Here is a 26,272-nt window from a genome sequence, read left to right on the forward strand (position 1 = left end):
TTTCCCTGATTCAATGTCAACAATTTGGGAAAGAAGAAATAGATGCATCAGGCGAAATAGTACTAAAGTTAAGGCTAACATGATATAATGTTTGAACGTAATATTTACATGTAAGAGGTGCTTATTTCATCAAGCAAGAAGATAACTGAATCTCAATTGGAAATTGAGCTTCATGACTAATGCACACAACAAAAATATATGGGCAGAAATCTAGTTTAAATAAAGCATTAACATCTAGCTTAACTGTGTTTGTTTCTCAATTACATGTGATATATACCGAAGTTTAGAAAACCCAACAAGAGACATGAGTTTCATCAATTAAAGAGGGAAATGAGATATACAAAGAGGCTCTCTCAACATGATGGAAAATGGTTGGTAAGTATATTTAGAAACCAATTCCACTTAGCACGTTTCACACTCATAACTAAAATATTGAGTAAAAACACAGTATTCTAGACAAAATGTGAAATGAGCTCATATGTTTTGTCTTCTTTTGTAAATTAAAAACTGAAAACTCATTTACTTTTATTCAAACAAAGTGTGAAATGAGCTCTATATATGTTGTCTTTTTTGTAAATGAAAAAAAAAAACTATTTATTTGTATTCAACGCCTACGCAAACATATACTTAGAAAGTCGAAATAATAAGAATTGAAGGAAAAGGGTAAAATATTGACATATATGATCATTTATGATGCGTGATTGAAAAGAGAGAGGAAATATAGTATATAGAAGATGAAAGTTTTGTTGAGTAGAAAATCTGAATTAAAATATAAAAAAATCATAATCATGTTTTTGTTATTGATTGCCCCGAAAAAATAAGAGACTAACGGACTACTGATTTAGGGAACGAGACCCTCATAGCATCCTAAAACATTAATTAATCTCCTAGTACGTACTATCAGGAGGCTCATGCAACACATGGAGCCCAAAAGGAAAAAAAAAATGAGCTTCATTAACCACAAATCCACAATCTGATTAGCTTCCCAAAACATATGCTCAAAGCGCAACCTCCACTACCTACTCTTCTAATTCATACTACCATAGGGAGACTCCCACTACCTGGACTAGCCAACAAATTAATGCTTGTATTGGAGTCACTCTCAATGACCACACTCTTCATCCCAAGGCTCCACGCAATCTTTAATGTAGGTAGACAAGATACTCCAAAACTCTGCTAGAAGCACTGAAATTCTGGTTCTCGCACAGGACAGATGTCGAACGCGATGTCGAACGCGATGTTGGGACAATCGGTTCGACAATTGCACAACAGTACATAAATTAAATCAACGAAAAAAACACAGGGAATTGTTAAGTTAACCCAGTTCGGTGCAACATCACCTACATCTGGAGGATACCAATCCAGGAGTCAATTCACTATCAAATAATAGCTCTCAGGTCACATGAAAGTCCCTCCTATACCTAAGTACTCCCCCTTAGTATAGAGCCTCTTCAATGTCTACCACTATTACATAAGTGAATCTAGCTTAGCCCTTCTCTTCTAAGCTATGAGGAAACTTCCCCTAACTCCTAATGATCACTGCCACAGTGACCGATCCCTTACAAGAGATTGAAAGATAGATCTCATGATCAAACAACAATTTGAAGAGATTACAACTCAACTAAACAAACCAACTCTAAGCCATATGATTATCAATGGAGGCAGTAGAGAGGTGTACAAAATAACAGAACAAGGACTCACAAAACAAAACCCTAAAAACCCAATCCTTGGGTGCCCAAGGCACACTTTGCAACTAGGGTTAAGCCTCCTTAAATAGCCGTTCTTCTGGTCTTGATCTTCAATGGGCTTGCACGAAAATAGAGTCCATAAAACAGATCTGGAACAAATCTTTTAAACCAGTAACAAATCTTATCAAATAAGATTTGAACAAAAGATAACAACTTTCACAATTTAAACCAAATCAAATCCTCTTCAACAGATTTGATTCCACTATAATATATTCCAGATAGCATAGAGAAGCTTCTTCAATAACCCTAACTTGATTATCACGAAATCCATCCAAAGCTTCTAGAAAAATCAGCCAAACACACAGCAGATCCGCAGGGACAAATGTCACAGCACGATGTTACAACATCTGGTCCCACATCTTGGCACACACATACATTAGCTAAAATGCAGACAACATAAAAAAAGGAACAACAATCTCCCCCTTTGTCAAATTTTAGCTAATACAATCCACTACCATAAGGCTCTTTAGAAATATTGCAGCTTGAAACATCAGATCAGAGCAAACAGAATATATCAAGGTAGCTTACACAAAAACATCTTCAACATAGCCATGATCAGCAGCTATGCACAAAAACCAATCTCAGAAAACACATACTAATACTCCCCCTTATTAGCAGAATTTTGGCTAACACAACTTGTGAGCACAGGGGTGGAGAAAATATTCATCAACAACTATCAGTTGCACATCATAACATAAACAGCAGCGGATACCTCCTTCCTTGGCGTTGTCCATGAAACCAGAATATATTCCCTGGAACTCACCCAAAAAGAATAGGGTGCCTGCTCTGATACCAATTGAAATTCTGGTTCTCGCACAGGACAGATGTCGAACGCGATGTTGGGACAATCGGTTCGACAATTGCACAACAGTACATAAATTAAATCAACGAAAAAAACACAGGGAATTGTTAACCCAGTTCGGTGCAACATCACCTACATCTGGAGGATACCAATCCAGGAGTCAATTCACTATCAAATAATAGCTCTCAGGTCACATGAAAGTCCCTCATATACCTAAGTACTCCCCCTTAGTATAGAGCCTCTTCAATGTCTACCACTATTACATAAGTGAATCTAGCTTAGCCCTTCTCCTCTAAGCTATGAGGAAACTTCCCCTAACTCCTAATGATCACTGCCACAGTGACCGATCCCTTACAAGAGATTGAAAGATAGATCTCATGATCAAACAACAATTTGAAGAGATTACAACTCAACTAAACAAACCAACTCTAAGCCATATGATTATCAATGGAGGCAGTAGAGAGGTGTACAAAATAACAGAACAAGGACTCACAAAACAAAACCCTAAAAACCCAATCCTTGGGTGCCAAGGCACACTTTGCAACTAGGGTTAAGCCTCCTTAAATAGCCGTTCTTCTGGTCTTGATCTTCAATGGGCTTGCACGAAAATAGAGTCCATAAAACAGATCTGGAACAAATCTTTTAAACCAGTAACAAATCTTTTCAAATAAGATTTGAACAAAAGATAACAACTTTCACAATTTAAACCAAATCAAATCCTCTTCAACAGATTTGATTCCACTATAATATATTCCAGATAGCATAGAGAAGCTTCTTCAATAACCCTAACTTGATTATCACGAAATCCATCCAAAGCTTCTAGAAAAATCAGCCAAACACACAGCAGATCCGCAGGGACAAATGTCACAGCACGATGTTACAACATCTGGTCCCACATCTTGGCACACACATACATTAGCTAAAATGCAGACAACATAAAAAAAGGAACAACAATCACATTCGACGATCAGATCTTCCTACAAACCCCAACCAGTCAGTACCCTATAAGATCTCTACACACTCCTCCGCAAGCTGGTGCAACCGAATATTCCTGCACGATCTATCCACATTAAAAGTCACTTATCCTTCCTCCAGCTCCCTTCACCAAATCAGCTCTACCTCCCCGACGGATTGAGGTTGACCATTGAAGCTCAACAGTCCTAAAAGTCAATCCAACCCGAGCCAAGATTTGCAGGGTACTAAACTCCTCTTGTTAAAATACCACCTTGTTAAGTTCTTTCCAAATACTCCACAGAACGACAACAAAACGTCGTAATCCCCATTCTATCCAATATGCCAATCCTAACGTGAAGAAGCTAGCATAGTTCAACCCTCTAAGAAGCTGCAACCAAAGGGATTAATGAGATTGTAGTCGCAGAGCATGTGGAGTGTTGTTTCAGGTTCACGAAACAGGGACACATTTTCCTCCACTAGGTTTGACCTTATACGTCGTGAACTCATCATAATGTCGTTTTACATAATTCCCCATATGAAATACTTGACCTAGGGTAACCCATTCTAGTTCCAAATCTCAGTCCACAACCTATTACCATCATGATTACCATCTACAGTAAGCACCTCGTATGTAGACTAATAAGATAACTTCCCATTGCTTATCCAAGCCTAGACAATTGAATCATACCACGCTTCTGTTACAGGTCTAGGCATAGCCATTATTTCAACCACCACCTCACCTGGAAGCAACTCAAAGACATGATCAAAAGCCATACCTCTGTTCTCATTATAAACTTGGCTACAAGTAAGAACAAGATATGGTAATTAGGGAATAAGATTAGTGGCCACATCCTGAAGGATAACATTGGAGAACAACCATCTATCGAACTATAACATAACAATATTCTCGTCTCTGATCCTCCACCTTAACATGTTATACAAGTCCTTATCAACACAGCATATCCCACCCCACAACGAAGATATTTCCCCATAAGTCGCAAGAGTATGAACAGGCTCTCACCCCAACCCAACTTCATTAGCAACGCTCTATTAAACTCTTGCATCCTCTTGAACCCTAAACCTCTTTCCCTCTTCATCTTACAAAGTTTATCCCAAGCCACCAAATGATATTGACTACCCTGAGAAGGGTGACCCTACACAAAATCTCTTTGGACTTTCTCTAACTTAGCATACGCACCATTGTAAGTAAAGCAATTTGCATACAGTAAGTTGGGAAAGTTCAACCACTTATTGCATCATGGTCACTACCTCCAAAATTCAACGAACTTGCCCGCCAATAACTCAACCTTTGTTGCTGCCAGTCTAGAAGAAGCTTATAAGTATGCTCTGTAACCCTACCATGAATCAAGGGTACCCCAAGATTCAACATAAGATTATTCCCCAACTGGCTAAATTGATGGGAAATTAGTCATCATCTTAGTCTACTTACTAACCTTTTGCGCCTAGATAGAAAAAAACTCACCAAGGCACTTATCTGATCCGTACACGCCTCACCAATCAAGAGAAACTTGTCCGACCATTACGAGCCAGCTTAATAGACTTCCAATCCTTTCGATCAACTTCTCTATTATTGTTATGTGACAACCGCTTCACGAACAAGACAAACAGATAAAGGGATAATCCCCTATCTAATACCCCGCTGCGGGAAAAAACCTCCATCCTCTCCCCATTGAACAACACTTGGAACGAAGCAGCAGAAATACACTGCTTAATAATATCACAAAATTGGTTTCCCAATCCCAAAACTCCTTCAGGGTATCTAGCACAAAGATCCAACTTTGTCTATCATAGGTCTTTCTCTAAGTCCACCTTGACACTTACCCAACACATGGAATGAAAGTGTAGAAGAGTAGGATTGAAGTAGCACTCCCAATGTAACAGAATTACAAGGTTGGAACTTGAGTAGGAGGTTCAAAATTATAGAGGCTAAAAACTCATTTCTTGCAAGCACAGCTTAATTAAGCTGTCAAATTCGCAAGACAGAAGCTTAACTAATGGTCAATGTCCAGCCATTTGAATAAGCTGTCAAAAATTCACAAGAAAGAAGAAAGCTAACTTGCCCTGACTGATAAAAATTTGAAAGAGAGATTCATTGCTTTCATGTGCCAATAAAGGAAAACTGTAGACTATCACAGATCCGATAACTTCAGTCAAAAAAATAAATGAATTGCTAGATCAAAATGTATAGAGTAATTAAAGGCTTATTACATAAATATCATTCTATGAAAGAAAAAAACTACATAATGTTACTTTGTTAACATCTCCCGCCACCTACTGGTGCAAAAATTCCCAATAAATATTGTCAGATCTCAGATCAGATGTATATACAGAAAAGAATCAGCTACTCTAAAATCAAGCACCTCCTTCTTCTCTTGTACTAATGAAACTTTAAATATAGTGCTCCAATTTGATGAGCATAACACTTGTATCATCCATAGAACCTCGCGAACAAGCCAAATCTACGAGCTTTTTACAGGCCAGCAATGATTGAGGTTTGTTGTTTCCTACGCAAAGAGGACGAGCAAGATCTACTGCTTCCTGATTACTAACCTGGAATAACAATGAGAAAGAGAAACTTATTCAGTGAATCTTTCAATGCTTGAGCAACAATATTCTGCAATTCTTCTCAAAAGGAAACTAGAAACATTGAATAGGTCTTATACCTTATCCCATAATCCATCTGAAGCTAATATTAACAAGTCATGTTCAGGTTCAATTTTGATAACTTTGGTTTCAGGCTCTGCGGTCACCCATTGCTTCAGGTGTCGATCGCCTATGCTCCTAGACACAGCTAGAGATCCCTGGATCCGCCAAACACCGCGGCATAAATCAACATAGCCACCCTACAAGACAAATTACAATGCTTTAGAACCAAAAAACTCAACACCAAACATGCTGTTTAATAGAGAAATCACAAATCAGCACCATGGTTAGAATTCAGAAGCTTACCAGAGTCTCAATTCTTTCCCTTTCATCTTCCCTTGAAGGCCTGTGATCAGTTGTTAGGGCCTCAGCAACACCTCCTCTGCTAATGACAGCACGGCAATCACCGGCATTGGAGACAACAAGGTTACCATTCCTAATCAGTGCTGTTACACAGCAAGATCCACCATGGAGATCCTCTTTCAAGAAATCAGAATCTGTGTTGAGGTAGCCGCGCTTCACTGCCTCCTCTACATCAGCATCATCTCTCTTGATCACCTCATCCAAGACATTCTTTTCTAAGTTATTTGCAGCAAACTCTGCAGCTTTTGCACCTCCATGCCCATCAAATACGCCAAAAAAAGCCTGCCATGATCATAAAACAAGTTAACATGTTAGATTTTATTCAGCTCGCATCCAATCAGTCATTAAGCAAGAAAAGCTAGGGCATACTCAATAAACAACACATTCATAAAATCTTTTCCTAATTTCTCTGTTTCAACTCTCCATACATGTCAACTTCATAATTTCAAAATAATTATTCAAACATACAATTAAAGGCTCTATTTTTCTCTTTACCCAAACTTGATAAGAAATTTTTAGAAGAACATACAGACAAATTCACAATTTTCATAGCATCTGAATTTTCAACCCAAAAGCAGCCTTTTCAAATTGTGTAAATCAATCAGAATTTTTCATAAGCATCCTGAAATCTCATGAAACCATCTAGGAAAAAAAAAACTCAAAATTCCTCAAATTCTCAAAACAATTCAATTCAATCAGACCCAGACCCAGATCAAATTCAATTAGAAAGTATCAAACTTTCCACAACCCCAGATCAGATCCTAGAAATACACCATAACCACAACCCATCAATCATAAACAAACTCAAACCCAAAATATTAGATTCCCCCAAATTAGGGTAAAATTTTCTTACCAGTTTGTTTTCTCCGCGTAGATCATCCCCAGCGGTGTAACGATCCTCCATGTACTCCCTTCTTCCCCTCTTACAGTAAACAGAAAACCCATCCCCCTCAGCCTCAACATCATCACGCGCCACCGCAGACGGCGTCGGCGGAACCCCAAAGGTAAGAGAGCTTACAGGTATATCCAACCTCGTCGGCCTCTTCCTCTTCAACACAGCCCCGTTCGGCGAAGTAGAGGAGGAGGGTCCAGAAGAAAAAGCAGTAGGTGGCTTCGGGAGACGGAGGCGAAACGGCGAAGAAGGCGATGAAGAAGCAGCAGCAGAAGGAGAGGAAGCAGAAGCAGAAGCAGAAGCACAAGACGACGCCGTGGAAGACGCGTTGGGCTTGAGGTGGGAGAGCGTGAGCGAGAGAGACTCCGGCGAGGAGGAGATGATGGAGAAGAGAGACGACGACGGTGAGAACACCGGCGAGTTGGAAACTGCGACGGAGCAAGACATGATGTTATTGTTTGTTTGAGTCAAAATTCAAACGTTGGAATTGGTCTTTGTTGTTTTTGTCTTTTTTCTTTGTACCGTTGGTTCTAATCTATATAAGTTATGAATAGAGAAGAAGAAAACAGAACAATGAGTGTGTATTTATAATGAATGACAATGATGATACTGCTTCTTATTTTTGGGTCGTATTGAGAGTCAGTGTGGGGCCCACTATATTTGCGTGTTGCTTCCGAGGCAAAATAAGCAAGCACTGCCCTGCACACACATTGCTAGCTATTATCACAGTCAATTATACTATTAAAATTTTCTTTGACCAAGGATTTATTTGGATTGGGGGAATCTTCTACAAACTCCAATTTGCCCTTTGCACCTCATCACTCCATGTCATGTCCATTCTGTTTTTTCTGTCTTTTTCTTTGGGTATTGTTGATGGGAATGAGTGTGTGTGTAAATTGGAAATAATGTTGGCATTTGTTTTGGTCAAGAAATTGTTATAAAGTGAGTAGAAAAATTTTAATGTAATGTAATGAGGTCAATGTGAGAATTTTTTTTAAGGTAATTAATTATCTACCTTGCTTCTAGTCTTTCAATCAGTTAAATTTGTTCAAGGATTTTTTTATAAGAAAATTATAGTTAAGAGTATTTTTATTTTATATACTTATTTGTTAAAGGAATTAGTGTTTTCTTTGTAATGATATTTGTTGAATTTGCTTATTAGTAAACAAAATATCTTGGTCAAGACCAAGATATAAAAGTGATTCATGGAATGGAGAGAAAATCTAAATATTTAAGATTACTTCCATAAGAAGTGCAATTTAGTCAAGAATATATTAAAAATAACTAATAAATTCCGTGGTATCTTTTTTATATTCATTCTGTTTTTTGTCTTTTTCTTTGGTTATTGTTGAAGGAAAATTGTAAATGATTTTGTAACCAAAAAAACTGTAAATAATTTGGCATTTGATTTAGTCAAAGAAATTCTTATAAAGTGGGTAGAAAAACTATAATGCATAGAAATAATGTAATATAATTAATGAGGTCAATGTGAGAGTTGATTTTTAAGGTAATTAATTATATACCTTACATCTATTCTTTCAATCAGTAATATTCATTCATGGAATTTTTATTTAAAAAATCATTCTAAAGGAATTGGCATTTGTTTTGGTCAAAGAAATTGTTATAAAGTGAGTAGAAAAATTAATATTTAGTGATGTATATGTAAGAGTTGTTTTTTAAGGTAATTATATACCTATATATTCTTTCAATCAGTTATATTTATTCATGGAATTTTGATATAAAAAATCATGCTAAAGAGTATTTTTATTTTTTAATTATGTTTTTAACTTATTTTTAATTTGTTGTTTTTTTGGTAAAAGAATTAATGCTTTCTTTGTAATGATATTAGTTGAATTTTCTTATTAGTAAACAAAATTCTTTGGTCAGGACCAAGATATATAAGTGATTCATGGCATGGTAAGAAAATCTAAATATTTAAGATTACTTCCATAAGAAATGCAATTTAGTCAAAATAAAAAAAATATATAATAACATGTGTATATTTAAAACATTTACCATGTGTAGGTCATTTATGCTTTCAGCATGCATAACATTCATTGAAACCTGTTCCACTATCAAGTTTTAATCCAACAAACTTTTATCGGATTCCTATTTTGAGATAAAACTCATCATGGATCCTTCCACACAACCCTCCATTCTCCTCATGTTTTTCTCCTAAACCCGCTCTCACTCTCTGACTCTCTTCACCATCTCGCTGTATCATTGTATTCTTTCACAAATTTTGCCCCCTTCGACTTTACTAAATACTTTAGGAAAGCATTTTAAAAAATTATAAAGGGTAAAAACATGTTGTACGAGTATTAAAATTTTCAAATGATTGTATGTAACTTGGGATACAAAATTACGTATATAAAAATACAAAGCATGAGAATAAACCTTTTACAATCGAGTATATTAAGATTTTTAGTCTTAGAAGAAATACGCTACGCACTTCTAATTTAGTACTTTTTCATAATTATATATATATATATATATAAAAGTATGATAATTTGATGATGAATTATAAGACTTTTTGTTGAAACCGAGATTAGAAAAAATTAATGTATATACAATCTATATTATTTATATTTAAGTTATAAGGTAAATTAATGACTCCCACGGGAGGAACATTTTGAATGAAAATACTTTCAAATAAAAAATAATATACAAATAAATTTTAAGAAGTTTTCATTGGTTTACAATATAGTTTCATGTTAAATTTGTACAACATAATAATATAGTCCATTTTCATTTTAATATAAATTACAAGGGTAAAATTCACGTACGGTTTCCAGATACCCTTTTAAACTTGCTTTTATTTTTAATTAAGACTTTATACATGTATTTGTGACAAAATTGGACAATGCAGAGTGTGTAAAATTGCAGCAACATTGTTTATCTTTGTTTCTCTGTCCCAGATTATAATGGTGTGTATCTTTTTGATATGTAGAATCTCTTGAGCCAGTTCTCTGATATTGATCTTGAGTGAAGGTTGCATTCAATTTTCATGTGCCATGTGTTTGGAAGTGGTGGAGATTTGAAGAATCACCTTTTCATAAAAAATATGTTGGAATTAAAGATCGAGCAGATTTTGTCCATATTTATGATTTTAAAGTTACCCTAGAAAATAGAATGTATGATGAATGAATACAATGTAGCTGGATTTAGCATACCAAAGTTGTTGAAGATGCTTATTGTGGATGACAAAGGGGTAGGCTCTAATTGCATTTGGAATGTCGTGTGCGAATAAGTATTCCAGAACATATGATTGGTTATATTTTTTATCTTAGATTTTATAATTCTTTGTATCATGCGCATCGTAATTAGCATACTGTTTTTTTTCTCTTTATTAATCATTTTCCAAATTGTTTCATGTACAAAAGATTTGAATTCAATGAGCAAGAACAAGCAACAACTCTAATGTTGTAATTGAGCCTTCTTATTGTTGAATTATATTGCTGTAGTATTGGTCTTTTGTTGGATTTAATTGAGAATTTATTTAAATTGTTTGCTTCAATTTGGTTCAATTGTATTTTATGTTCAATAAAACAAATATGTTGTAGTTCAAATCTTAAGTTTTTATTTTCATTTTCGAAACGATACTGTTATTAATGTAAGAAATTCATAATCGTTTTTCGCCGTGCAGCGCACGGGTAAAAAACTAATAACTAATACATTCCATTATATCATTTTTATATCCATTCTCTTTTTTCTCTTTTTCTTTGGTCATTGTTGAAGGAAAATTTTAAATAATTTATTTGGCATTTGTTTTGGTCAAAGAAATTGTTATAAATCTGAGTATAAAAATTAGAATATATAATGATATAAAGTGAGGTCTTTAGAATGATTTTTTGGATAAACATTTCATGAATGGATAACTTATTGAAAGAGAGAAAAAAAATCATTCATGGGACTTTAAAAAAAAACTCACACTAAAGAATACTTATATTTTTATATTTTTAAATTATTTTTTTGTTTTGCTAATTTGTTAGAAGAATTAATGCTTTCTAGGTAATGATATTAGTTGAATTTGCTTATTAGCAAACAAAATATTTTGGTCCCGAGACCAAGATATATATATATATATATATATATATATATATATATATATATTTTTTTGAAAGACCCGAGACAAAAATATATATAACTGATTCATGGCTTGTAAAGAAAATCTAAAGATTTAAGATTACTTCCATAAGAAATGCAATTTAGTAAGAAAAAAACTATTAAAAATATTTAATAAATGCAGTACATTATTCCATTGTATAAACTGATAAACTTCTAAATTTTGCTAGAATAAAATATTAGTTTATATCCTTTTTAATTTTTTGTGTTTGAAGTTCGAACTATATGTATTCTCCATTGAGTCAATATATAATGTTTGAAACTTATAAAGTCAAGGCGCTAAAAAGATCTTCGTATATATAAACAAGTAATATATTGAATATAATTACAAGGGTACATCAACCTAATACAAAGAAATAGAACCAAAAATATAAAGTATCTCAAGCATTACAAGATATTTGTATCTAGCATTAATTTATCTCCTTTAAAGCAATTGGGTATTTTAGCGAATAAAATGAAAAATTATAATATTAGTTGATCAATTGATGATTAAAATTTGATAAATTTTAAATTTACTATAGATTTAATTACATATATTTTATTATAATTTAAATAAAAAAATATAAGTTCTAATTCATATAGATCACTTTCAAAATAAATTCATTTAGATTCAATTTGAATTTTAAAGAATGATTATCTCATCAATCAATTATATCAAAAGTTTAAAATATTGATTAATTTACAGATGGATGATTTTAAATTTTGTTTGCAACACACGTAAGAGCTCACTTAGGCTTGAAGCGTGAATAATTCACATGTCCACCTACCATGTGATGTGTTAAAGCCTGAAATTCAATTTATTAAAATAATGAGGGAAATAGATCAAACTAGCTATGAGTCACTTAGCTATAGAAGTTCTGATATAATGTCATGAACTAATTATTCTAAAACCTTAAACCTATTAAGTAAAAAATACATGAATGATTTTATATTATATTTGATGTATGTGTTTGGTTTTCTGCTTTCTTAAATATAAATGGCAAAACACACATAAAATATAGTAATATTATCACGTTAACTTCATTGTGGAAAATCTTAATTCAAGAAAAATCTAAATACATATACTAGTAATAGTAATCAAGTGTACATAGAGGATTTGCATGAATTACCACGAGAGTTGGTAACTTTATATGGTGTTAAAATCTTTTTTGAATGTTGACTCAATGACTCTAACGCGTGGTCATTAAGAAAACAAATAAACAAACAAGGATAAGAATGTGAGTTTTGGTGTGGGAGAGCAAAGGTCAGGGAAAGTTGTAAAAATAGAAAAAGAAAATGGAAGGTCTTCGCTTGTGTGTGTGAAAGAATGAATTGAAAGGATGAAAATAGTGTGTATTAAAAATGCAATAATGATTTGTGTACACAAGGTTAGATTCGACCACTTTTCCGACGGTTAAGAAAGTTATTATAAAATCGAATCTCATTTTATCTATGAGATTGAGTGTCTCGCCTTTTATTGAAATTCGTGTGTTTATCCCTCTAATATTGAGTTGAAAACCTTATTGTTGAGACACTCATTTTATGTTTTTTAGTTTCTTTTCTTCCAATGTATTATTTTCGGATGAATAAAAAAAATTATCCTTGACGTTTTTATAATAAGGACTCCTATAAGTGTTAAAGGAGCGTTTTCAAATTTGAGCTTTGACTTAAACCACTACAAGTACTTCCAAAGTCCTCCCTTTAATCCTTACTTATTAAGATTTGTTTTTGTTGTTGTTTTGATTGGGCCAACCATGAGGTGTGTGGGGCCCAGCATGTGTTTCAGAGAGAGGAGCAAGTTCTGCGAAGTTACCGTTATGGCGAGGGAGGGATGGGAGAGTGAGGGCAGACACGTTAATGACCGTTGGCATGATTATGTCAACAAGTTCTGATCACATTCCCAACGTTAACAGGATCGAGTAGTAGTATTAGTTTATGCATTTTAAACTTTATAATTTCTTCATTCGCATTCATCACCATCTTTACACTTGCAACTCCTACCAACTAGCAACTCCCCCGTAATACACTTCCAACTTGAGACTTCTATTATGGAAGCTTTTGAAAAAAAAAAATTAAAGATGTACTCAAATAGATTTCTAACCCATCGCCCGAATTTCCACCCATCCTTTTTTTTTTCCCTGAAATAGTAAAGTATCTCCCTTCCTTAAAAAAAAACAAAAACTCGCTTGATCGAACTAAGTCGGTTCAAATCATTAAGGGAGGTGTTAATTGAAGAGAAAGTGGTAGAACTCCAGTTTAAGGGTGAGGGTTAAGGGTAGAGAGAAGGGCGGAGCCGGGGGCGGACACTGTCATCGAGCCCGAGAAGGGTCCATGTGAAGACATTTTGATACCTAAGTTACTGGCTAAGGAGTTTAGGGAATTCTTTAAAACATTTAGAATGTGTAACTTACCTAACTCCTCTTGTGAGAGAGCCTTATATACTTGTTTGTAGGGTAGGAGTAGCACAGGGGGTGTCATGGGTGCCTATAATCTGGTGCACATGGAGCGTTGGATCCCTCTGAGCCACCAGATTTCCGCAGTGATCTAACAGCCAAGGGTTTCTCGTTAGTGAGGACTAGACCTTGAGCCTCACACCTACTCCCCGCAGTTAAGCCATAGAGTCAGTGATGGGATGGGTGAGGTAATAAGGATCTTACTGTCAAGGGTGACCGACTGGTCTACTTGGGTCAATTAACCTAGGGGTGATCGACTGCGAAGCCTCCAGGAACATCACCCCTCATGCTTCTTCACTTCTTCATTGCACTGCTCACTCTCCCCTTCCTCTTAATTTCTTCTTCTTTTTCCTATAATTAAGTTATCAGTCAAAGCTGACATAAGAATAAGGAATAAGAGAAGTATGAATAAACCTATAGGCAGTAACTTAGGCTTAAACTCATAACATGAATTTGAATAAGCATTGTTCATCTAACTATATTCACGAAATGGATGAGATACGATTGTAAAAAGATTCCTAGATCAACCAAAGCTGACATAAGGATTTGTTTCCTAGAGGGATAGGGCCAACAGACATGGTGGTTGAGGGAGGAGACAACGACGGAGGTGAGGTTTGTGAGTGTTAGGGTGGAAATGGAGGGCGTGAAGATGTTAGTGGTAGCGGCGAGTGGAGATGTTCAACTGGCGGCACAAATACGACGAGGCATCATGAGTGGTGGCTGAAGAGGTAGATGGCAGCGGATGTGACAGTGATGGAGGAGGGTGTGGATGGTGTGTGTGATTGTCATGAGTTGGTCACTAATCTGGTCTTCCAATCGTTGTTAGACCACGCCATCATCATCACCATCCATTGCCATCAGCACCCTTCACCACCACCATGAAGATCTCCACCGCCATCATCATCACCATCCACCGCCACCAGCACCCTTCACCACCGCCATCACCCAACCAACTCTACAACCACCCTCATCATCGCCTCCACCACTGTCATCGCCACTACAACCACAACCACTCTACCGCCACCACCGACCACCACTATCACTATCACCGCCACAACCACCGCATTTTGCTATAGCCACCATCGTTGTCGCCATTGCTGCCCTACAATATTGTCACCATCACCACTACCACTACTTCACCACCATAACCAACTTCACCATCCCCTTCACAACTGCTCAACCACTCATTCACCACCACCATCGTCATTGCAACCACCACCACTGTCATTTTTACTACCACAACTACTACCCTCCATCATTGTCACCACCACTGCCATCTCTACCCCCACCACCACCCATGACTATCATCATCACCACCACCGTCCTCTACCAAACATATGATTGTATCAATTTAAACAATATGACCAACGATATATATCATTAAATCTTTATCTTATCTTACTAGGCCTAATACTATCAAACTTTATAGTATCTACTATACCAAACGAGCCCATAATTCAAACATGTTCTTGTATTATCTTTGTTAATTTTTCTATAGCCACTAAAAATTAGGTCGTATTATATTTTTTATTAGTTTAATGTAATTTTTTAATAATAATACCTGATAATATTGTCATTAAAATAATTAAATATTATATATTATATTTCTCAATATTTGTAATTAAGAATAGAACAAATGCTCTTTCCTAGCCAATCACAGGCAAACTAGGTTGCGCGTGTGAGGGTGCTCTGGCAAGCGTCGTATATTCGCAATAGGAAACTATATGAATCAGAGGGAAACTCATCCACCATTGGTTTGTGGAGGTCCTCCGCCGCATCCCAATTGATCAAAAGAGTAGAGCATCGAAATAAGGGTAAAAATTGGGAAACCACGGCTTCTGGCAGGTGCGGATTTCATCAGTAATCTTCCTGATTCCCTTCTGATTTCTACCATTTCTCTTCTTCCGGGAACCGAAGGTGCGAGAACAAATGTTCTTTTCCAGCGATGAAAAACGATCTAGAAGGACCGTCCCCACATTAGCTTCGATCAAAGACAAATGTTGAAGCATTCGATCGAAAATTATCTTCAAGATGCGAATCCGCGCACACTCTTGCAAGAGCCATGGCTCGTAAGGTACAATGATAAAGATGGAATGTAAATTAATTTGTTGATATTTACTTAATACATGTTTTTATGATCGTTGGGGTATTGTATTAGTCTATAACATCGTCAAGTCGAGAGTTTGATTGGAATTTTAGATTAAGATAAATCTATTGGGTTTATGTGGCTTGAATGGATCTCGTTTTGGTTGATCTCACCGCTGTGATCCCCAATGCAGGCGTCTCTCGGTGATTGTCTGATGCTTTTTTTAGGTATTTGGTTCTTGAGGTGTTTGTTGGGATTGTATTATCCATATCTTGTTGGTGGGTTTGTGAGTTTGAAAGATTTTATTTTGGCTTGGGTTGCTAGGTTTGGGTTTGTTTGCTAGAGTTTCTTGTATTCTTTTTTTTTTTGTGTGGTTCTTTGGTTGCTCTATGCTGTTGGAGCTTGGTTTGACACAATCTTTTTATAATATTGTGGTTATATTAATGAATTATCTCAGTGCTTTCAAAAAAAAAATAGTCAATAAACATAAAAATATTTCTTTATTAAAAGAGGTGCATATATAATTAATGCACTTTCAATTCATACATTTTTTTTCAAATGAGTCATGACAGGAACCTCTGATTGATGAAGATAATGGCGATGCAATTGCAAAAGCAGCCATGTTAATAAACTTGGTCGTGGATGCTTACTTTGGCTTGAAAAGTTGTAGGATTCGACATTTGCCAGAGAAATGCATTAGTGGGGAAGTTGGGGGATGGATGAGGAGGCTTTTGGAGAAAGGGGTGAGAAAGATTTCTATGGAGCGGGAACTTGATTGGTTGATTTCTTAGTGTCATATCCTAATTTTATCCGGCTCTTTTTATTTTATGTATTTTAGTCTTAACTTGAATTTAATTTTGTAACACCCCAATTTCTCAACTGAGGAGTCACATTAGTAACCTAACAAAGTCTAAGGACCAATCTGCAATCCCTAAAAACCAAGGGAATTTTTTTTCTGTAAAACAACTAAACACTTCGGCTAAAAGGTTGGAAACATACCATAACTTTATTTAGATAACTTGTTTCCCGATATACAGTAATAATAGTTTACAATACCATAAGTAAGGTTCAGAATAAACATGCGCACTTTAACAGTGGCGGAAGCAAGACTTTAATAACAGAGTTCTCATAAAGTAAAAGAGACTCCAACATAATCCACAAGAAGAGAAGCAAAGCTGCTTCTCATACCTCTACTCCACCGCTTACAACTCGATCTCCAACTCGAGTAGCTATGCCTCGGCGGAAGGATCTCCATCGCCTAATAGCGTTAAGCGCCCAAACAACAAGTAGCAAATAGAAAGGGTTAACTCCATGCAATTACCATGTATAAAAGAGAAAAATCATGCTGTTCGAATTTAATTACCTGGCATGGTAAATAACTAGCAACATAACTCAACTCATATATCAACAACTTAAACATAAATCGGACTCAGATAATAATAACCTCAACAATGTAACATCAAATCAGATATCAATAAACCAATACGAAAATCCAACAACATAGGGTCAGGTGTTAGTTCCCTATAATGCAACTATATGCTGCTAACAAAATGGATCGATCAATATCGTCTCTCAAGACGGGACAATGATAGGACACACCTCCTCATCGCCACTTATAACGTCATACATGACGGGACAATCATAGGACACACCTCCTAATCGCCACTTAACGTCACACAAGACGGGACAATCATAGGACACACCTCCTGATCGCCACTTAGCACCTCGCAAGATGGGACAATGATAGGACACACCTCCTCATCGCCACTTGACTCAAGCCCTATATGCCAAGTCAGACAATAACAAAGCCCACCCAAGGACCAATCCAAAGTAACCACATGTTCCATCCACTAGGAAGCAGTAACGACAGAAACCAGTAAACGGCCGAAGCCTCTCAGAAAACATTTTCCAAATTCAGCATAATAATCATAATCATCTGCCAATCAATATAAACATCTTCATCTCAAACACAGGCAGTGCGATAAAAGCATGCAAGACTCAAAGACGCTCTAAAACCGAGTTACCCTTACCTTCGTGAGTAGAAGTTGGGCATGGAAATTGCGAACCTAGAACAAAGAAAACACAATCATCAACACAAGCTTCACTAGGAGCAACACGATCTACTAATACTAATCGAAATCGTAAAGAAAGCCTCTAAAGCTTCAGAGTTCCTATTTAGGCACAAATTGACAACGGAGACTTCGTTCGCTAAAACGAGCATAACTCGAGCTACAGAACTCAGAATGACACGAAACCGGCGCCAAAATTTCGACAATTGAAAGAGCTACGCAATGGCTCAGGTCATAGAGACCCAAAAATTATTTTTGGACACGGTACCCAAGCAATTAGGTTTCGGCCACTATGGAAAATAGGGTTTTCGAACTTTTTCTTCGATCTAAATCAATTCACAAGGTAGTTTTAGGGTAAAACTAAGGCAAAGAAATTGTCGGAACAATTTTCGGACAATCGGGTCGAAATACGACTATCCAGGGGCATTTTGGTCCAAAATAAAGGCTCAAAACTTCAAAGTTATCAGTTCGGAAAACAAATTTGACAGCATTGATCCTCATGACATCCGTGACAACAAATCCTAAAGGCACGAAGTCAGATTACAGCTTTTCGACAATAAAGTTTCGAAATGTGCGACTAATGGGGTTTTGAATCAATTTTTCAGATCTTGGACAACTGAATCGCAATCGGCGATTACTGACAGAGGTTTTAGACTCATGGGAACATAAGGAACATAACCCAACCAAGAAATCAAGGAAATCGGACAATTTTAGAAAAAGCTCAAAACTGTGAGCACAGAAACGACTTCAGAAACGCAACAGAAACAGTAAACAGAGGTAGGATTCATGCTAGTTACCTCAATACCTAGAAGTAGGGACGAACTGCACGAAGATTGGTCAAGTTTTCGCGAAAATTTCTCCTCTCCTCCTCTCTCCTTGCTCGCGGCCTTGAATGGGTGAGAATGAAGAGATTTTGCTTTTTCGAGCTATTTATAGGCAGGTGAAATCGCGGGAAAATGAAAATTTCGCGATTCCGATTTTTGCAACACGTCCACCGAGGAATTCTAAGAGAGATTCTGGCGTCAGAATTCCAGAACTCAAAACAATTATCTATGATTTGGGAAAAACGATATCTAAAATCCCAAAGGCGGTGTAAGTTAATCTGTCCCGAAAAACTACTTTTTGCTGTGATGCTCAGACGACAAAACTTCCTTCTGAAGAAAGATTGGAAATGTCGAAACAAATCTGGCAACGCGGACGGAAACTTCGTTAGAAGTCCCGAATAGAAAAAGTCTTCATCCATCGCTTGAATCTAGGGTTTCGAAGCAAGGAAATTAGCGTCGTCGGACATCCGAAAAGTGAATACTATCGTGCGTACAGTCCAGAGTTCCAAAATGAAACGCTGGTCGAAGGAAAAATAAAGAAAATCTTTAAATTTTCCCAGGATTCGAAATCTCACTTAAAACGTTGCTCTAAAGCGAAATTAGCCTATTCTGGACACGCTTGCCATAAGGCGGGTGTGCAGACGACTCGCTCTAATTCCTAAAATGACTACGCAACATTCCTCAAGCAATTCCTGAACTTTATTCTTCATTAATCTTTCTCAAATATCAAACTCCTGTCACGCTTACACTGATTCTACGCGTGAGTCGGAAATTAGCTTGTTCTGAAAATCCAGGTCTTACAAATTTATTCTTCATTTAAGGTGAAAATAATACATAGTGAAAGTGCAAAACCTTTTTTTATTACTAATAATCAAGTGTGTTTTGGTCTTGTATATAAAAAGAAAGAAAAAATGATTGGGCTGGTCTCTTTCAAATTGGCCCTTTCACGTTTTGATTATTTTCCCCTCCTTAAGAAAAAATAAAAATCTCAAATGGGCCCATAAGTGAAGTCCTCACCTCTGAATCATTGTAATTCTTATCCAGAGTTTGATGATGCTGAAATCATAAGCCTTTCTCTCCATCTAGGCATGGTGCTTGGAACAGAAGATGGTGTTGCGTTGAAGCAGTAGTAGCCTCACAACAGAGGAGAGTTCCTTTCCCTTTTAATTTTCTTTTTCCATTCATCTCTTGTTAACATATAATCTGTTATAGTGTTATCTTTATTTGTGCATGTACTTTTTAATTTTGTTATCACTATTTTACTGAAAGAATTTGACAATAGCCTTGGTCAAGGTGTTGTCAGATTAATCCTAAGACCATTTTATATCGGAAAATTTACAAGGAAAAGCTTCCAAATCTAAAATACAAACTTATCTTAATATTACTAAATTAATTTTACAATTATAAATTTGACAATTTTAAAATATCTAAAATAACTTGTATTAAATCAAATTAGTCTCACTTGAAAGAGCAGCAGCCGTGATTATACGATTTCTTCGTTCTCATGTGTTGTATGGCTCGGCCTATTGTATACCAATGTATCTTGGGCCTAAAACTAAATTGAAAACATTTTCTTAACTTACAAACTAATGTATAAAATAAAAGGATTAATTCTAAACATTCTAAAACAATTTAATAATTTCGCATAATAAGCAAGGTTGGTGGCCTCATCGTATGCTTAATCATCTTGAGTCTCATCCAATTAAAAAATCTTAAGCAATTTCTCTTTTATATCGTTGGAACTACGTAGTCTTAATGTCTCCTTACAGAGAATACGTAGGCCGAGATTTTATTTCCCGACAAGCACCCTAAAATAAAAAACCATTAAGGTTCTCGTGTAAATAATTTTAATAAAAATAAAATAAAAAATATAAAGTAATAGAAAAGAGGGTAAAACAAATACTTGTTAAAGCTAAGGAATCCTACCTAATTGATCTTAGGTACCGTCTTAAGACGGTCGCTGTGGGGTGCTAGTATCTTCCCCATGCGTAACAGACTCCCGAACTTGATATATGGTTCGTAGACTATTATTTTGGGTTTTCCAGTGTTCCCTTTAAAAACATTGATAACGACTCTTCTGTTTACTATTTAGCTTTTTAGTGCGTCTTCCCCGCCGCGACCCCCCCGATTGCGACACTCAGCAACAGTCAATTTCAAATTTATATTAGAGGGATTATTGATTTACCATTTTATATATTATGTGGTTTTGAGTTTCTTGAGTTGAAAAACTATTATCTTAGAAGAATTTACCCTCGAGCTATCCTCCCCAATTTCTAAAAACTCTAACCCTTAGTGACGTGAGTGTGTCACCAGATGATTTTCAAAAGATTCTTTCTCATTGTTTATCTCTTGAAAACCTAACCTTAGAGAAGTGTCATGTTGATGATGTTATGATCCAGAGCCCAAGTCTCAAATTTCTTAAAATTTGTGACATGCTTATATCAGAGATTGTGGTGTCTGCAGTTAACATTGAAGTCATAGAGATTGATACAATTTTTTTGCAATGCTAAGAAATTGGTTTTTAAGACTCGAAAACTTAAGGTTCTCTGTTCTTAATTTGATCATCTTTTGACTGCAAAGAAAATCCTAGAAGTTTCAAGTGGCAATCTGGTGAGTGTTTTACTCTTTATTTGGTCCTCATGATATTTAAGTGATAAAAATGTGTTGTATGTATGTGACTATGTGGTTACGTTAATATTAATACGGTTCTAGGTACAGTTCCCGCAAGATTAATCTGATCTAATTACACCCTATGCGTTATCCTTATTTGTTAAAATGTTGTTGATGCAAATCTTATTTCAAACCTTATGTTACAGTAATTTATTTTAGAATTTTTGTGTAAACCCTAAACCCTTATTTCACCGTGAAGAAAAAATGTTTGATAGAAAAATTCTAAAAAAAATATCATTTCTTTTAACATAATGAACTTAAATGTTTAGTACTTTTAATTATATTGACGAGAGAACTACTAAAACTTCATAAAACAACCCTTACAAAAGCTCTAACTATGATTTTTAGGTTGTGTAGAATTACTATGTTTATTAATACTTTGGTATATCTTTTTCATTATCTCATATCCCTCAAGGTTCAAGAATCTTTAGTGTGTTTGAGAATCTGGTCACTCTCATGATCGATTTATATTTGAAAAATGTCAAAAATGGCATAGTTCTCTCATCAACCCTTAAAACGTGTCATAAGCTGGAAAATCTAGAAATTAATAGTCAGGTGAGGCCATGATTACTTCATCCATATTCTTATTAAATTTTCATTTATAGGTCAATGTATTCCATTACATAGTTTCCCCGACAATGATTGTGGTGAGGTGTATAATCAAAATGAAAATGATTGTCTACCGTTTCTGTAACGCCCCGAATTTCAAGGGTTACGGTAACAATCTGATAAGGTAAATATGCAATGTTTTCCCAAAATGATTCATAAACACGAGTATTATTTTTTTTCTTTTCGAAGTATTTCCAAAACATGTCATGCATACTCCCAACTACAATAGATTTACATCAAGCCTTAAACAAGGCAAGTACCCGAGGGTAAAACGAAAACACACAACCTACAAAACCTAACAAGAATCAGATTCAACAAAGAATCCATTATGCAATGACACTATAAATCTGACATACCCCCTGCGATCTCCACATCGGGAAACACCGGAAAGCAACGTATCAGAACCTACCCGAAACCTCAAACATAAGTCCATAAAATTCCTATGCAAGCTTTAACCGATAATGGTAAGCTCTCTAACCCAAGGCTCTAGCCTTACACCTAACTCTATTCTTCGAGTCTTCCACTGTTCTTCAAGTTCTCCTCTCCGACTCGTACGGGTTAAAAATCATCTAGGTTTCGCCATCTCCTAATAGCGTTAAGCGCCCAAACAACAAGTAGCAAACAGAAAGGGTTAACTCCATGCAATTACCACGTATAAAAGGGAAAAGCATGCTATTCAAATTTAAGTGCATAACATAGCACATAAGCTGGCAACTTAATCTCAATATAGATGACAACATATATCTAACAACATGAAATCAAATCATATATCAACAACGCCAACAACATGGATTTAAATCAACTATCAACAACATAGATTTAATAAGGTATCAGTAACATAATAACAAAGATCTAAATCAGATAACAATAACCTCAACAATATGACATCCAATCAGATACCAACAACATCCACCATAAAATCAATCCATATAACCCAATATATAAGTGCCCTGTAGTACAACTATGTGCTACTACCAAGACAAGTCAAATAAAAAAAACGTCTCGCAAGACGGGACAGTCACCTGGAACGAAAACCACTGATCTGCCACTTAATAACGCCACGAAGGCCACACAGTACGCCACGAAGGCCACACAGTCGGTCAAATCAAAAACGTCTCGCAAGACGGGACAATCACATGGAACGAAAACCACTGATATGTCACTTAATAACGCCACGAAGGCCACACAGTACGCCACGAAGGCCACACAGTCGGTAAAATCAAAAGCGTCTCGCAAGACGGGACAATCACGTGGAACGAAAACCACTGATCCGCCACTTAATAACGCCATGAAGGCCACACAGTACAATCCAACAACCCATATGCACAAATATTAACAATTTCAAATCCAATAATCAAGACAGAGTAACCCTATGTTACTCTTAATATCAACAAGCATTCGTCAATTCAGTTCCATATCCGCACAAACACATCAAGCTCTATTGAGCGATGAATCAATAATTCAGTGCTGGAAAATATAACCCTGTCATATCAACTAGAAAGCAGTAATGACAGAAACCAGTAAACGGCCGAAGCCTCTCAGAAAATGGAGACACACGTCTCAATAAGTTCACTCGGCCGAAGCCTCCAGAAAACATTTTCCCAGTTCAACACAACAGTCATAATCAAATGCCAATCAATTTAAACACCTTCATCTCAAACGCATGCAGTGCGATAAAAGCATGCAAGACTCAAAGACGCGCTAAAACTGAGTTACCCTTACCTTAGCCAATTTCTTTCCTAAACTGCAACTCTCATCCAAACACATCCTTGCTTTCCCATGTCGGCTCGCTTCCTTTTTTGGTTCTTTGGTTTCGTCGCCAAGCGCTCCCGTTATTCGTACCCTTCATAAGTACATATGTTAAACCTTAGCCTCTAAGGTCATATCTAAAGTTCCAAAATAAGCTTAGCTAATCATTCTAACTCACTTAGGTTAATGCATATGTTTTATGTTTCAATGACTAAAGTCCAAAGAGAAGATACTTGTGAGTTTTAAAGAAAGGTCCTTAAGAAAACTCATTTTGCAAACCAGTCCTCAAATTTTAATAAATTTATCAAACAAACCCCAAGACTTTTAAAACTCAAGTTTAACCCAAAACTTCTAAACATATTGTGCTTTAGTCCTAAGGTTTTCCCACAATAAACTTTTAGTCCTCAAACTTAACTTATGATTTTCACTAAACAAAAACAAGTTTCAGAATTGATTTTCCAAACCCAAAACACATGCCATAGGCTCGGCCACGTCTACATAAATATGTATAAATTTTCCTTTTTCCCCAAATCACTTCCAAAGCCATTTTTAACATTTAAAAACAATTAATCAATGCTTAAATTAAAATCCTTAAAACCCCAAAATCACTTAACTAAAAAAACAACTTTTTAGAAAACTAATTGGTGAAATCTATAGATCCGGTGATGGGGAATAACATTTGTAAAAGCACTCTGGAAAAAGCTCTAATTGAAAATTTTACAAAGACAAGAACTCAACATTTTTTGAAACAAAAACCATAGTTTAATGAATCATTTCCATAGTCATAACTTTAATGAAAATACTATGTGTGGAAACTAAGAGAATAAATTTCATTGACTAAAAACATGATCAAAGAAACTAGGAGGAGTTTTACCATAAAATGAGAAGATGAAGATGAAGATGATGGTGGTAATGTGCCTATGCTATTGTGGCTCCTTCTCTTTGTAGTGATTGTCCCCTTTTTTTTCATGGAGGAGCTCTCGGCTGTGTTAAACAGAGGGGAGAATGAAGGCTGGTTGCGTGCATGGCTTCTTGGAAATAATTGGAAGTGGAGAAGGCTTGATAATAGCCTTGGCCGAGAAGAAGAAAATGGCATGGTTGTAGTGGTGTTGTGGTGCTGTCCACGTGGTTTCATGATGGTGGTGGTGTGCTTCAGCAAGAAGAACGAAGAGAGGGTGAGTGAGGAGAAAAGACAAATAAAAGAAATGAATGAATGTTTGAAGAAAGAAAGCAACGTTCAGAGGATGAGAAAATTGACAATGGAAGGAATGGGTCTTGCTATAAGAGAGGAAGGGAACAGATTTGCTGATGGGTGAGGAGAGAGAAAGCATGAGGTGGAGGGATAAGGATGGTGAGATATTTATTTAAGATATTTTGAAAATCGGTACGAATTGATTTAGACACCGAATGATTTAGTTCATAGAGTTAAGAGAAAAATATAAGGATGATATAATACTATATAAAAAATAATGAGGAAACTCAATGAAATAATGAAATATAAATTTGAATCACTTTGAGCAAAATAAAATAATCCATGAACAAGAAAATGGGTAAGAACTGAGCTAAATAATAATTGTGAGACAATTAGAACAAATATGACGTTGTCATATTATGCGTTTAAGCTAAGTATAAATTATAAGAAAATGATAATACTACTTATCATCATTTGAGAGGAAAAGACAATTGTTAGATAGCTCACGAAACGTTGAATTGAGCTTATCGAATAAACCCAAAGTTATGATTTATTGAAAATAAGAAGACTAATGATATTATTTCTATTTTCAATGAAACTATAGAAAATAAAATATTTTGAAATTAATTAATATAATGAAATTAAATAAATAATTTAGTTATTTATTTCGGGGTCTTACAGTTAAACAAACATTTATTTTGGCAAAAGAGAGTTCTCTCAGGATATATGTCACGATCTAAAGACACTTAGCATAAGAGGATCTATGGGTAAAGATTTTGAAGTGGAATTTGTAAAATACATAATAACAACGGTAGAAACAATGGAGAGTAGCACACGGGATGAAGCCACATCCATTACTCTTAAAACTGGGCTGCACATGAAAATTTTTGGTGAGAGCTTTGAAAAGTGAATCTCAACTCTAAAAGACTAAAAATTGTTTCTAAGTGAGAGAATTGTATTTTTATTGCAATTTCTTTGTTTTGAACAGTACAAACAAGTTTATTTCTAGTTTTATATATATGTTGTAATCTTCTTGCAACTTTTTTTATATATTGATGCAAGTAATGAATGTTTTGCTCAAATAATGTTATTT

The 26,272-nt window shown here is 35.7% G+C and overlaps 1 protein-coding gene and 1 long non-coding RNA gene across 2 annotated transcripts; both read right to left on the bottom strand.

Moving 5' to 3' along the window:
* Positions 1-5,670: 5,670 nt before the first annotated feature.
* LOC130733969 (probable protein phosphatase 2C 25) lies at positions 5,671-7,979 on the bottom strand. Its single transcript, XM_057586260.1, has 4 exons — positions 7,385-7,979; positions 6,475-6,813; positions 6,189-6,368; positions 5,671-6,075 (listed from the first exon to the last, which is right to left on the bottom strand). The coding sequence occupies exons 1-4, from the start codon at positions 7,868-7,870 to the stop codon at positions 5,914-5,916; spliced, it is 1,167 nt and encodes a 388-aa protein (XP_057442243.1). The 5' UTR covers positions 7,871-7,979; the 3' UTR covers positions 5,671-5,913.
* Positions 7,980-22,387: 14,408 nt separating this feature from the next.
* On the bottom strand, positions 22,388-25,251 carry LOC130733970 (uncharacterized). The gene is made up of 3 exons (XR_009017704.1): positions 24,862-25,251; positions 23,961-24,081; positions 22,388-22,824 (listed from the first exon to the last, which is right to left on the bottom strand). It is a non-coding gene; the product is annotated as an uncharacterized LOC130733970 (long non-coding RNA).
* Positions 25,252-26,272: the final 1,021 nt, after the last annotated feature.

Source organism: Lotus japonicus, chromosome 1 (genome assembly GCF_012489685.1).
Source record: "Lotus japonicus ecotype B-129 chromosome 1, LjGifu_v1.2".
In the NCBI taxonomy this organism is placed as follows: Eukaryota; Viridiplantae; Streptophyta; class Magnoliopsida; order Fabales; family Fabaceae; genus Lotus; species Lotus japonicus.